This window comes from Pyxicephalus adspersus, chromosome 6 (assembly GCF_032062135.1).
Source record: "Pyxicephalus adspersus chromosome 6, UCB_Pads_2.0, whole genome shotgun sequence".
NCBI classification, from domain to species: domain Eukaryota; kingdom Metazoa; phylum Chordata; class Amphibia; order Anura; family Pyxicephalidae; genus Pyxicephalus; species Pyxicephalus adspersus.
The window spans coordinates 94090759-94105654 of NC_092863.1; the positions used below are offsets into that span (position 1 = coordinate 94090759).

The following is a 14896-nucleotide window of genomic DNA, read 5'->3' on the forward strand; positions in this document are numbered from 1 at the left end:
TCTTGTTAATTGTGTGAATCCAGAACTTCAGGTTTACAGCACATTAAAATGGCTCCATAACTCAATGGTTCTGCTGTAAACCAGCAATGGAGCATGCGGATACCTTCTATGTTAGGAAGCCTCTACCATGCTTAAAGCCCATCCAAACCTTCAGTTTAAACTTTCTACATGCATACTTGTTGCATCAAAACAAGCCAGCAAGCTGTAAATCAGAACCTTTGGTCTGTGTGTGTTTCTGCAAAGGTCCAATGTGTCCCCTGTTGAGCCAAAGTTTTTGTTTACAATCTTTGGGGAGAATAATATTGCTGATTTCGGAGCTATGGGTCGGATGCTGAACCTCTGCAGAAAGACCATACAAAGCACCATTGTCCTTCTCTGCAGAATGCTGACAGTGTAAAGAAATAGGCATGCAAGTGTAAGTTTTTGTCTTTTTTGTTAATGCACCTGGAATATATTTAGCAGAATATTTATTTGGTTATCATCGTTATCCACCTTATTATCTGTAACTCCTTTTTAGGGTTTCCATGCTAATAACCTTTAAATTCATTTTCATATACTATAGAATCCCCCTAACCCTTTGTGGAGGCAAATTGATTGTGGTTAGGCAGCGAGTGTGAGTCGGTTCTTCGCACGCCATTCCTGCACGTCTTCACGCAGGCCTGACATTTCCATATAAGGTATCCATACCATTATAAACAGCCTTTTTATTCTATTTTAACCTTTTTTGTATCTACTTATAGCTGCTTGCAACTTTTTCTTTTCTATAAATTAGACTTACAGATGATAGAATTGTACAAACAGAAGATAAAATAGAGTGGGCGATGGTGAACGGGGCAGCTGCTGCCTCCTGACAGATCATCTGTAGGGGCTTCTCATGGTTCCCTTTTTTATATACAAAGAACATTCTTTTTTTTAGGACTTGACATTTCCATTTGTTCTAAAAACATTTTATTGAAAATCTATGAATGGGGGACATTTCAACATGGAGCAAATATTGTTAATAATTACAGCTGTGAAGAGCTACAGGTGAATTCCATGGATGTCCGATATAAATACAATGCAGCTTTATAATGATTTTTCTGAAAGGCTAAGAATAAAATTATTTACTAAGATGTACGAGTTATATGCATTCAGTATTTTACAATATGCATCAGTTTGTTTAGTTTTGGACTGGGTTGTTTTTCCATATATAAAAAGAATATTCATTAGAAACTTTGATTTAAATATTTCTATTCATTGTAAGGGTTGTCTGTACAAACAATTTTCTACGTGAATGTTACAATAGTCACAAAAGAGAACAAATAACTTCCCATGGTTCCTGAGTTTGGCTGCGTTTCATGGAGGCACACAAATTCAAGTGTACTAGAAAGGTATCAACCAGACATGGCGGAACATATGAAGAGGTGCAGAAGAAATGTCCTAAGTTTTGTCCATTTATATGACATTTAATGTATTTTTCTTCATATTATTATTTCTTAATATGATGGCAGTGCAGGACCAGCAACAGCCAATGAAAGGGAACTCATTTATGTTTTATGCGGATCCACAAGGTGAACATTAATGGTTGTCAATGTACACATTTGCTTTAGTTAGTTACAAAGACCAACGGCAAGTGAGTTCCTGTTTATCCATTTCATATCCCAAAGGTCCCTAGCAGAGATAATTATATATATTACCCACATTGTAATACAAAAAGAAAATCTAGGTTTCAGTTTGAATATACAAAATTATTGATCCCTGTGGCCCATATCTGTTCTGCATTGTTAAACACCATCTGTAGTTCGCTTTAGTCACCAGTCACGTTAATCAAGTGGACCCAAAGTCTTTGAATGTTAGGAAAGTGTTATAAACCAAATATATTTCCAAGGAATTTGTCGCCTTGTATCTGCCAAATGTTGGTGTTTCTTGGCTTCCAAGTCTTGAAGAGATGTGACCTGACTCATGTAGAAGTCAAGCTGTGAATATATTATTACCTATCAGCTGAATTCCTGTTTAGGTACAAGGAAATTAGTGGCAAATATGAAGATCTTTACTTCCATGATAATATGGGCCGAGATTATTTATCAGTCGTCTGAAGAGTCCAAAGTGAAGGAATGGATTACAGATATAATTCTATAATCTGAACAAACAAGTGGCCATGCAGGTGTGAATAACTTTCAGAATATCAGGTAAGAATGCTAAACATAAAATTTAACTAAAACTTTTTTTCTTGGTCTTTGATAAAATGGTGAAGAGTTAAAGTCTACTTTTGCTCCTTGTTATTGCTGTTGAGATTTCTTCCTGACCCGGAGATGCAACATGAAATTTCTCCAAACAGACTTGTTATCTTGTTATGAGAGTTGTCATAGGAAATTTGAAGGTTTTTCCTTTCTTGCTTCGGTAACAACTCTAAAATGTTGGATTTGCCATCACTTTCTTTATCAGTAAAAGTGGTTACCAAGATAAATATGGAGATGACTCCATTACATAGACAGTAATAAAAATAACAAGGGGCCTATGCCTTTCCCACCCTTTTAAAACAAACAGAAAATATTGTCTTTACATATACCTCAAGGCCGTTATTTTATCATTCATTTTTATCTTTGTTTGTGCAGCTGCTTGACAGGCGTACATCTAGAAATACAGATTAGTGACTATGGAGGATTTAGGTAACTGTCGGTATGACAGCCTTTTTTTTTAGACTTTGCAAAGTTTAAAGCAACGGTTCCGATACGGAAAAGATACGGTTCCAAATCTTTTCTGTTTTGTGCCAAATTCCTCCTCTTCCACATCCTCGCCTAGATGTAATGGACACTTCATACTTGCTGTGCAAATGAGGGCTCTTCCCAAGATTCTGAATATGAACTGCAAGGATGACTTGTGAACGGACCAACAGGGACCATCCGGCACATCTGAAGCTGGATTAGTGATTCCCTGCAACCAGAAAGTGCTTCACGGAGCCTGGCTTAAGTAAGTATACAATTCCTTCAAAGGATACTCAAAAAAGAAAAACGCTGGAATGTTAACAGAAGGCTGGGTAGGAATGGAAATAGAGAGGGGCAGGCGTTAAAGTTTTGGCCAGCTTAAGGGAAAGCTAAACTCACCTGCCATGTTTTAGGTACGCATTGTTAGTACTGAGGTGAACCTCACTTTGTAATTCATCATGGCATATACTCACCAAACTGCTAAGAACATTACTCTGGGATTTTGATCAATATTGACATGAGAGCATTATGCAGTTTCTGCAGATCCATGATCCCCGTTTCATCACATCCCAAAGGTGCTCTATAGGACTGAGATCTAGTGGTCATGGAGGCCATTTGGGTACAGTGAATGTTCAAGAAACTAGTTGGGCCATAATGTGACATGGCGCATTATCCTACTGCAAGTAGCCATCAGAAGGGGTACACTGCAGTCATAAAGGGATGGACATGGTCAAAAACAATACTCACACAGGCTGTAGCATTTAAACAATGTTCAATGTGGTAGTAATGGGCCCAAAGTGTGTTGTGAAAAAATCCCCCACACCATTACACCAATACCAGCCTGAACCATTGTTCCAAAGAAGGATGAATCCATGTTTTTATTCTGTAGATGTCAAATTCAGATTCCACCATGCAAATGTCACAGCAGAAACAAAGACATCAGACCAGCCAACATTTTCCAATCTTCCCTTGTCCAATACTGGTTTTTGGCTGGAGAAGTTGGCTTTCCTGCCTGCAACCTGCTCTAGGTAATATCTGTACAAGACTCTGGGACAAGATTGACAGAAAGGAAATCAAATAGTGGAAATGTCAGGGCCAGTACTGATCAGTACGAGAGGGCTTGATGATTTCTATAGTCCATCAGACAAGAAATAAGTTAGGCACATAACAGGAGAGAATGTTACACAACTATGCAAGAAAAACACATGAGTAAATATTATCATACTCTTAAATGTTTTATGAGAACCTTACTGCAGTAGTTTTAGAATAAAACTGACCAGAAGGAATCCTAAATGAACTATGGTATTATTAACAGCTTTTTAGTACTGCCCTTGCAATAAACACTATTGACTGAACAACACAAGGGAGAGTTGTGATACCTCCATTAAAGGGATTAACAAAAGGTCTATGTCCACCAAAGGCTTTCTTACATATCTATTAGCATAATACCTCCTTTAATATTTATAGCTTTATTGATTGTAAAGGAGACAAAGAAAAAAATGCTGAGTAAATCATTGGCTAATTATATCTTCTAAACAAATATCATTTGTCCATTTCGAAAGAGAATGCCCAAGCTAGATGTTTACCAGATCAATGCTTTGTCCATATAAAAATACATTTGAGGAAGTATTGTATACATTTTCCACTAATGACTTGGTATAACTGTGTGTGTCAGCAAGATGAGGAAGGGGAGTCATCATAACTGTGTATACAAAATACATGCGCTTGTCCTTTGGATGTTCTTGTGTATATTTTATTTCATATCCTTTCATTACTCACAGTGCACCTGTCATCATCAATTCACGTTTTTTCTTTTATAAATGGGACAAAAAAACTATATCAAATTGCCGCTTGTTCCATATTAATAATAAGAGAATAGTAATTCGCCTCTGTCCTTGTTTATCAGCCAGAGGTGAAACAAAGCTTTATGGAACTCCGAGTAGTGAGAAATGGCGCTAATGGAACCTACAGCAGACAGAATTCAATTACTGCACTCTTGCTGCAATCACTGAAGAGGAGCAACATCTCATCGCCAAAAAGTTTGTGCACACCTGACTATCCCACCTACTTTATCAGTATTTCTTAACCATTTAGGCCCAGGGAACCCTTAAAATATTTTTCAAGTCTCATGGAAATCCTTCTAAAACAAATGCATTGGGAAAAAGTGTTCTTTATGTTGGTGGAAAGAATACCCACCCTACAGTATTGGTCAGAAGACTACTAGATAAAAAGAGATGTTACAGGTGCCATTAGATGGTAGGTCAATAAGCCATAGCTAAAAGAACCCCTAGAAGACTTTGGAGGAGGGGAGCTCCATATTTTTGGTTGAATATGGATGGCTTTGAAATGGGATGTCCAACAAAAATACACAAGTGTGAATATCAGGTGTCTACAATAGCCATATGGTAAATAATTCAAAAACACCTATTCGTATCCTCCTCCCAGAGTATATATACAAATTAGCACATTTAGTACATTCCTCTTCAGAGAGGGGTTAATATGGCATACTACCGGCATGTTAGGGATGTGTCCCCTGGCAGCTGATGCGGGATTACCTGGGGCACTGCAGGGAGAACACCTGGAATCCAAAAGGGCATGACTAGGCAGAGTGTGACTGAGCAAATCTCAGGTAACCAGGATGAGGATCCAGTACCATAGTCTGGAATCAGGAAGGTATAAATAAGGTTAGAAGCTAAAAGCAGGACAAGGCTGGAACCAGGAGCTATGCTGCTCATTGACTGCTGCACATTTCCTGAAATCCCCTTCAGCTGTTAACAGCCTCAGAGTAAGTGTAGGGGATGCTAACAAATGCGTATCTTTTCACAGCTAAAGGGAGGCTGAGGATGCTGCAGGCTGCTGGACAGATGATATGCAGGCGGAGTGGTAACATCATATAACAAAATGCTGATACACTGGTCATGTGATTTTAGCTTAAAGGACTTATGAGACAGATAGTCAGCAATTCTGTATATAGCAACCCTTGGTTAAATGATTGTCTTCTCAGAAAAGTGCTTTTTCAGGAAATATCTGCCTAATGAGCCACCACAGTAAACTAAATTCTGGTTTCCAAGCATTACTGAACTTTCTTGCAGGTCTTTGAACTTTGTCCAGCTAAAAACAACAAAGCCAGGTTACATTTTGACATTTTTGGTGGTAAAATAGAATTCCAGAAAAACAGCTAAATACACAATTAACATACACCAGTGAGATAAAACATTAAAACCAGCTGACGAATGATGTGTAGATCTCCCTTGTGCTTCCAAAACAGCTCTGACTGATTGAGGCATGGGCACAGACCTCTTAGGTACCCTGTGATATCTGGAAGTCACCTTGCCTTGGCTGGCCTACCTTCTTTTTCTAGGGTATCCTGCTGCTATCTCTTCTCCCTGCCAATTTAACATAAGCCCATTGTAGGCATTTTGGCCCAATACAGAAAGGTGTGGTGTACTATAATATATTATAAAGGTTATTATAATTTTATGACTTTTGCCACCCAGTAAATTTTTTATTCTAAGTATTTTTTTCAGAAAACGACTACCAAAAAGTCCCAATTGTAGTGTGTGGGCACCTGCACATTATAGAACACTTACTTGTCAAAGTGACCCCTCCAGTGAGGTAACAGATACAATCTCGCTTGCTGCTCTGCTGCTATTGTTGACATTGTCCTAGCTAAGTCTTCTTCTGGGTTTGGTATCTTCCGTCACATTGATCAGCTGACATAGGATGACTTAACTCACATCTGCATGGAAGTTACTTTGCACTGCAGCACCCAAGATTGCAATTCAATAGACTACATACAAAAGAAAATGTTAGTGGAAGATTTTATGGTAGATGAAATGTAGAGAATGCCTTCTGCATTTAAAACCTGCTATCAAATTCTTCAAAAAGCAGTTTAATGCTTCTTTCATTTCTAATTCCAAATTCTATGCACTTTACATAAACACAAATTACATTCAAAATAATTCCCTTTTAGGCTGCACTTCAGATAATGATTGAAACTCCACTGGCTATTATGGTATAACACCATATAATTGTATGACATTTCCAATACATATGGATTTAATGCACACTATTTTACAATGCACTTTAAATTATGGAGATTATATCCATCTTTTCAAGATTTTTTGGAATAAAATATGATGTGGTAGCAATGTGGTTGGGAATTACTTTTAAAAACCTCTTTTGATATGTTTCTGGTTTAGGTTTTAAATACTGTCTATGACCTGGACAGGGAGTGAAAATATGTTCTAAAAGGTAACCGAAAGGAAAATAATATATATTATTTTTCACTTTCCATCCACCTGCTATGCCACCATGCTACACTAATTTTGCCCTTTTATTCCCAAACATCTAGCTGAACTGTACTCGGTGGTGTGGGGTGAGCTTCTGCTATAATCAGCAAGCTTGCACAGTATATTTGGCAAATATGGCACAGAACTTCTTGTTTGCAGGTGTCCTTTAGTGATGAGAGGTCCAGGAACCTGTCAACACTGCATCTTGCCGGGCTGAACCTTTGAGTTTTTTTTGTAAGGTCGGAGTCTTTTAATGATGATGAATGGAAGGGGAAGTAGATCACCATTCCAGCAGAAGTTGAACTAGTGTAGTGATCAGAACAAGATATGAGTATCTCCATAATAGTTATTTGAGATTTTAATGCAGGCTTATGAGGAACTAAGAGCGGTGTCTTAAGAAACCTTTTACACCAAATATATAATGGTACACAGGTCACATTTATGGGCCAATTTCTGCACCTCTAAGGTCTACCACACATGAATAGACCCATGGTTATTTTGTAATCAACTGATTGGTCAAATTTCCAATTTTCCAAATAGTAATCAATCAATCAAAAAAACATGGCACACAAGTATACAATGCTCTGGTCTTTTGATCATGGAATGGGGATTGGGTGAAAAACAGGACCATGGAAGCCTCTTATCAGATATGCTTGCTCGATCATAAACACAACACAACTTTTCAAATGATACTTACTAACATGCTTAATCTATCCATGTCCAATCAAAGCAGTTGATATCACTTAAGATTCTTTAGGATGGATCATTTTATTGAATTAGTAAATGGATTGGAAGTTAAAGTTTGCACAGTATATTTGGCAAATATGGCACAGACCCACTTGTTTGCAGGTGCCCTTTAGTGACGAGAGGTCCAGGAAGTCATCATCCTCACTGCCAACTCCATGGTGGACATCCGGGTTCATTGCAATCCAGTGGCCATTAGACAGTCACTAAAGATGGACCCTAATAGCAGGGTCATCTGTTTTTAGACTAAGGAAGCAGCAAATTTAAACATATTTGATATAAATTTTTAAATTAAATACATTTCATAAATTGTTGGTACCAATCTGCAAGTAGCCCAGGCCTATAATAAAACATCATCACATACCCCTATCAAAATAGCAGAAGTGGAAACTAAACCAATGATAAAGTGACATTGATGACCCACACAGTGTAAACACATAAATATTGCAGGGTGATTTTATGGTGATGGCTGGTTGTTGTTAGTGTTTATTTCTTGCCAGTTCACATGTTACCATAAAATAATATAATGCCAAGTCATTGTACCCCTCCTGGATTATATAATAAAAAAGAAGGAATAAGATTTATTCCTGGCATTATCAAACTCTCTGCTAAACTCTCCTGGATTTTCCCAAATATAAATCTTTATTATACAGATTTATTGAAGTCAGTGCCACACTAAACGATGGAGGTTGTAAACTTCTCCAATCAAATATATACCTTGGTATCAAATTGTAAATTAGAGGGAAATCAGTCCTGAGAGAAATAAAAGGAGTTTTTTATGTATTTAATATGGTTGGTGTGTGAGAATATTCACTTATAGACTGCTATTGTGAATGACATAGTGGTATTCAACACAGTTGATGAACTCTTCTTTTCATTCTCTCAGGCTAGCCCTCCCCAACCCCACACATGCATCAAGTGAGCTTGGGCCCCATGACCCTATCACTAGTTGTCCTTCCTGGACCCATTTTAGTACATACTAAACACTGTGCACTGGGAACACACAACACAAGAGCTGCCATTTTGGAGATCTTCTGACCCAGTCACCTAGCCATCACAATCTGGCTGTTGTCAAAGTTTCTCAGAGCCTTACATGTATAGTGTCATACCTGCACCTTGTTATATTTGTCAGCCAGGCTTGTAAAGCACTTTAGCCAGACAACATTGCTAGATTAGTGACCGACATTTTCTCCAAAGCAGTGCGGTCACAAAACAGCCGGGTATTAGGCTGTTAAAGGACACTACCATATTAATGAGCTCATTAAACTGTGTTCTTCAGAGGCTCGTGATATTCAACTGATAGTTCTGTTTCCTTTTCTATTCTGTATCATGCTCAGCAGGAGAAAATGAACATAAATACATATTTGAATACGTACATGAGCTGTGTAAAGCAAATTTATTATTTAATTTCCATAACAAAATCACAATCAACAGACGAGATGTAGAACAGATTGTGAGATATGAATAACACATGGTACAGTATTGAAAACGATGACAAATAAACAATACTATAAACTAGAACAATAGAGTGGTGCTGTGTGCCAGTATCATTGAGCACATCTAAAACTGAACAATGATATAAGAAAAAGACATTTTTATATTTTTTGACTTGTAATAAAGATTGGAGTGATGGACAAGATGATATAGGGCATAGGAAAAATGGGAGAAAGAAATGAGGAAGTAGGGGGGGGGTTATGCAGAAAATGGGATACTTGTCACCCAGTATATTTTGCCCATACTGGGCAACCCATACAGGTTCATCTTAGAAGTCTTCAGTATTGGGTTCATGATGCCGGGCTGAATCTTTGAGTTTTTTTTGTACATCTAAGGTTGGAGTTTATTAATGATGATGAATGGAAGGGGAAGTAGATCGCCAATCTAGCTGAAGTTTAACTAGTCTAGTGATCAGAACAAGATATGAGTATCTCCATAATAGTCATTTAAGTTTTTAATGCAGGCTTTAGGGGAACTAAGAGCGGTGTTTTAAGAAACCTTTTACACCAAATGTATAATAGTACACAGGTCACATTTATGGGCCGATTTCTGCACCTCTAAGGTCTACCACACATGAATAGATCCATGGTTAATTTTGTAATCAACTGATTGGCCAAATTCATTTTCCAAATATTAATCGATCAATCAAAAAAACATGGCAAGTATTCAATGCTCTGGTCTTCTGATTATGGAATGGGGATTGGGTGAAAAACAGGACCATGGAAGCGCCTTATCAGATATGCTTACTCGATCATAAACACAACACAACTTTTCAAATGATACTTACTAACATGCTTAATCGATCCACACCCAATCAAAGCAGTTGAATTCACTTAAGATTCTTTAGGATTGATCATTTTATTGAATTAGTAACTGGATTGGAAGTTAAATTCAGCCTGTGTTTACGTGGCCCAATCTGCTTCTCAGTTTGTTCACCTTGGAATCTCCCAAATGTTTTCCCAACACAGTATGGTTATTCTTTATCGGGGTGGAGTCTTAATCTTGTTTTTTTATGAATATTGATGCACCTACTAGGGAGGTTAGAAGGTTAGTCAACCCAACATTTATTGTTCTATTTTTTCATAGATGCTGCAGGCTAAGTTACATAGTACTGCACTCATCTATTTTGGGAGTTTCCAAGGAATTCCACTTACCTCAGGGAGCTTTATTGAGAGTAGGTCAGGTAAGGGTGTGAGAGAATACCTCATAAAACAGAAACTGAGATATTGAAATATTAGCTTTGAAGAGACTCTTTAATAGAAAAATAAGCCTTAACTAGATGGCATTTTAAATTGCTAAAAACCAAAGTTTTATAAACAGATGCCATGTTTTTCTTAAAAAAGTACAAGTTTTATCTTTCTTTATCTATTTTATCCTCAGTGCTACTATTCTTTTCTACTTTCCCTCACCCACTTCCTGATGGCAGGGGATGTGATGAGACCCAGTATGAAAACAGTATTGGAAGATGCAGATCACCAAAAATGGTGAGGTCCTACCTAACAACCACCAGCGTTTGGGAAGGCAGGACCACTGCCCCCCTCATCAAACCATCAGTTACTTTTCCAAAGCTGTGGTCACCATTGCATGTAACAACCTGATACGTATGTTGGCAAGGAGTGGGGACACAGGGTCTGCGAAAAGAGGAAAATAGTTTTTTAAACTTTCCACAATGTGGATTATTTAAATGGCAACAGGGGGGTAAGAAAGGTAGGTTGGATCATGCAGAATGATCCGTTCACCAGTTGTCCTTCCTTTGACCTATTTTGGTAGGTACAGTGGAACACACAACACAAGAGCTGCCTAGAGCATTAGTTATGCTTGTAAGGTTGTTTGGCCAGATAACATTGCCAGATTAGTGACCTACATTTTCTCCACGGCAGTACAGTCACAAACACGCTTAACTGGGGTTTGGGCTATTCTAGGACATCCCCACATTGAAAGGGGGAACAGACTAGCAAACTTACAGTGTGTTGTGGACAGTGTGCAGTCCCTCACCCACCCAAACCTTTATGTAGTAAAAGAGCACTGCAGACACAAACAGCGAGTCAGAGTACAATAGTACGGAAACATAAAGGTCTTGTTAAACAAAGAAACATAAAATTGCAAGATAATGTTTTGCTTACATTATTTCAACGGTCTTCAATATATGGACACCTAACCCTTGTATCACCAGATGTGTGCCAATACACAGCCCTAATATATTTCAAATACTTAGCTGTTAACCTTAATTTGGCCTTAATTCTAATTTATTAAGATATTCGAAGTAAGACTGGTATCCATGCCAAGAATCTACTTTACGTAACACACAGTTGAAGGATTATCCTAACTGGTAGAATGACATTTCCCAGCAGTGGAAGCCTTGAATCTCAATGAGTTCAGTACTGTGGTTAAACAGTCTACAAAACAAGCAGAAGAACCAAAGCAGCAGGTGGATTCCTGGGCTGACAGATGTGTAAATATATATGTGTCACTAAACACAGACCACATGCAGAGGAAACAGCATTGGAAGGAAGATCTGTCTTCTGACTGAAACTAATTCATGTGGTTACCTGAGGATATGGCAAGGAAATTAACAAAGCAACACTGACATCAAACCCTGCGTCAGCAGGACCCTTTTCTCCTTCCAGTGATACAGAAGTTTATTAGTCTGAGGGAAACCAATATTAATCACTTGCCACAGTCATCTTAAATAATACATATATTGTTACTAGGATGATCAAATAGCACTGCAGGAAACCAGTTTTACACATTGACCAACTTCATATTAGGAATTAAACATCCTATTTACCTTGCATTAGTGTGGTTTTATGAAGAAGTGTTAACATGATAGATGCTGGATTATTGTATGAATGTACGCATATGTCAAACATTAAACACGGTACTGTGTGTATGTAACGCCAAAAGGATGCATACACTATAATTAATATGTGCTGCACTAAAGGTCAAAAATCCCATGTGCTGACAGCATGTTAGAGTCAGACTTCATCCCTATGCAGTGGGCTGGGTATCCAACGATCCAATTCACCTTCTGCATAGTGGTCCAAGCATTGCTCAGACTTGGTAATTAGAGCACTGTGCAGGGAATGTCTGAATGCAGGTGAAGTGGGATGCTGTGCTGTGTGTAACTAGCCAACTTTTTCAGCTTTAATAAGTATCAACCTAACTGAAATGTTTCTTCTCATGGAGCTGGCTTCTTCAGTTCTGATTAGTGTTAGGAAATGCAATTTGCAATTTATTTGTAGTTTTTCTCATTCCTATACCAGATTCTTAGTATGCACTCCAAAAAGTTGCCAAAGTCATAGTAAAAGGAGCAGTAGTTAGACCCATTCAGCTGGACTTGTTCCGTAATGTTAAAAAGGTTTTACAACTCATCAAGTAACTTCCTCAGCTCTAAGGGTCGTCCAGAGAGTTAAAGAGGTCTAACCCTAATAGATGGATGCTTATTTCATAAACAGGTCAACAGAGAATCCAGAGGTAGGCAGCAGCAACACAATACTCCAACATGGCAACAATGCTGCCAAAGTCAGAAACAAACTCTTAAAGTCTTAGAGGTGAGTGGGAAGTAAAAAGTTATCCTTGCAGTGGGGCTACCACAACATTACAAAGGGTTAAATGCTCATTCTGCATTTTTACTTGATCTCTTGTTCACACAGGTTTGAAGGATTGTTCTTGTGGAGGCTGGCTTTTGTAGTTTTAAGCGGTATAGTTGGTTTACCATACCATCCTTATTAGTTATTAATTAGTGCTCCTCAGAAAACCTAATAAGTAAGAACCAGTGTGGTGATATGGCAAAAGGGATCTCAAAAGATCCATCAAGATTTTAAGGCTTTACATCATGTCTGTTTGTGGAGACAGTCAGCCTAATAGAGGCATTGGCTTTGCTTCTTTATTTCAAAACTGACGCTCTGATGACTGGTAATTAGATTGGTGGTTCATTGACGCAAAAGGATAACTGGAAGCAGCACAAATACAAAGAATGAAGCAGAAGTATGGAGATGCTTGCACTACAAATCTTCAAAAAGAGTTTTCTCTCCAGCATAGATAACAGTGTGCAGAACAGTAGAAACACCACCAAATTTCACCTTAGATAACGTCATAGCGGTCAGGAGCAGCAGCGATGATAAGCCTACACTGCAAATATATAGCTTAGGGGCTACAGAAAAGAGTAGGCTATTTTAGGTGAATTAGGTCAAGGTAAAAGAGATTTTCATGGTACTACTACTCAATTTTTTTTTTAATTCATCTCCACTTTAAATTAAAAGGTAACATTTAAAAACAAATGCTATAACTTTATACAGCTGCTAATATATTTCACAGCTACCTTTGTAGTAAAGCTTTCACAAAGAAAAGAAACCTATAAACTGATTTTTTTTTACTTTTGCAGTCAATACAAAAACAGTTGTTAGTTCTCTTTGTTTCTCTTTGCAAACATTGTTCTCTACATTACCAAATTCATCCTAAAAGTTTTTCTGTTTGATTTTCTAAATGTTAGCTCACACATTTAAAGATTTAATTTTACATTAATTAATTGTACTTTCTTTTTTTTTTTATAAACCAGCTAATTATTTACATTACATTGGTCTTTCAATGAACATTGTTGAGTAATTAAACCTGACTGAATAAAACGAGAAACATAGGAAGATGTTATGGTTAGTGAAAACTTAATTTTAAAACTATCCAGCAGATCCAGCTATATCCCAGAAATGTAATATATTTTCTACACCCTACTTCTCCACTTCCCTATTAGTCATTGAGGCCACTTATCACAGTAGAGGACCAAAAGGAAGGTTTAGAAGACATAACAACGACCTGGTTTATTTTACACCATTTGTAAATTTGTCATCATCTTATGTACTTACACAGATTGTTCTTTCCCTCAGGAAAAAATAACATACTAAACTATATTTTTGAATTTTGAAGTTCTCTTGGTGACATTCACACTTGATCACTAATACAATACTGGTGATCCATTAATCATAGCAAAAGCAGGTATTACATTCTGCAACCTTTGATACCACACAAGAAAAAAGCTTTAGGACTGTGATCGGATGAATGTAAGCTGCTTTGTAAACAATGCTGTGAGTTACTGAACAACATTATTCATGTCAATAAAAAGCTCAATGCATTAATAAATATCTTATCGCGCCTTGATATAAGATGTAGGGTCATCAGACGAAGCGGTGTCATCTTCCTCTGATCGCTGAGTCGGCACTGTTCCTGAGGGAGAGACAACTACGGTCTTATTTTTGTTGGCCATTTTCTGCCTCTGTGATATGGCATCACAAACTGCCACCACCTCATCACTCTCAAAGTCATAGTCTGGGATTGAATCAATGCAGGTATTTCTGCCTTTACTCTGTGGATCCTCTCCTTCTACCTCTCTCTTCTGCTGGAGAAGTTGCCGGGCCCAGTTTAGATCTTCTTCCCATAACTCCGTGTTAGAGGGACAAAGGTGAATAGCAATTTGGAAGCTCCGAATGGCCTACAGGAAAACAGAATAGGAAATTAATACTTTAATACAAGATAAAGGAAAGATGCAGTAGTTGTTAGAAAATGTATTCCGTCCAACATCAGAAATCTCCACAACAAACTTCTGTAGAGAATGAAGTGGGGCCAGCAGAAAATGAGTCAATTCTCCCGACTCTTATACTACAATAGGCTGTCCCCTGCACTAAACATTAA

General features: G+C 37.8%; 1 protein-coding gene across 1 annotated transcript in view; it reads right to left on the minus strand.

The window, feature by feature from the left end:
- Positions 1 to 9089: 9089 nt before the first annotated feature.
- The window catches only part of TTC33 (tetratricopeptide repeat domain 33), a 156300-nt gene continuing 150493 nt past the window's right edge, over positions 9090 to 14896 (minus strand). The window contains exon 5 of the mRNA XM_072416635.1: positions 9090 to 14696. Coding sequence (XP_072272736.1) covers positions 14352 to 14696 — 345 coding nt within the window. The 3' untranslated portion in view covers positions 9090 to 14351. The remainder of the gene's footprint in view (positions 14697 to 14896) is intronic.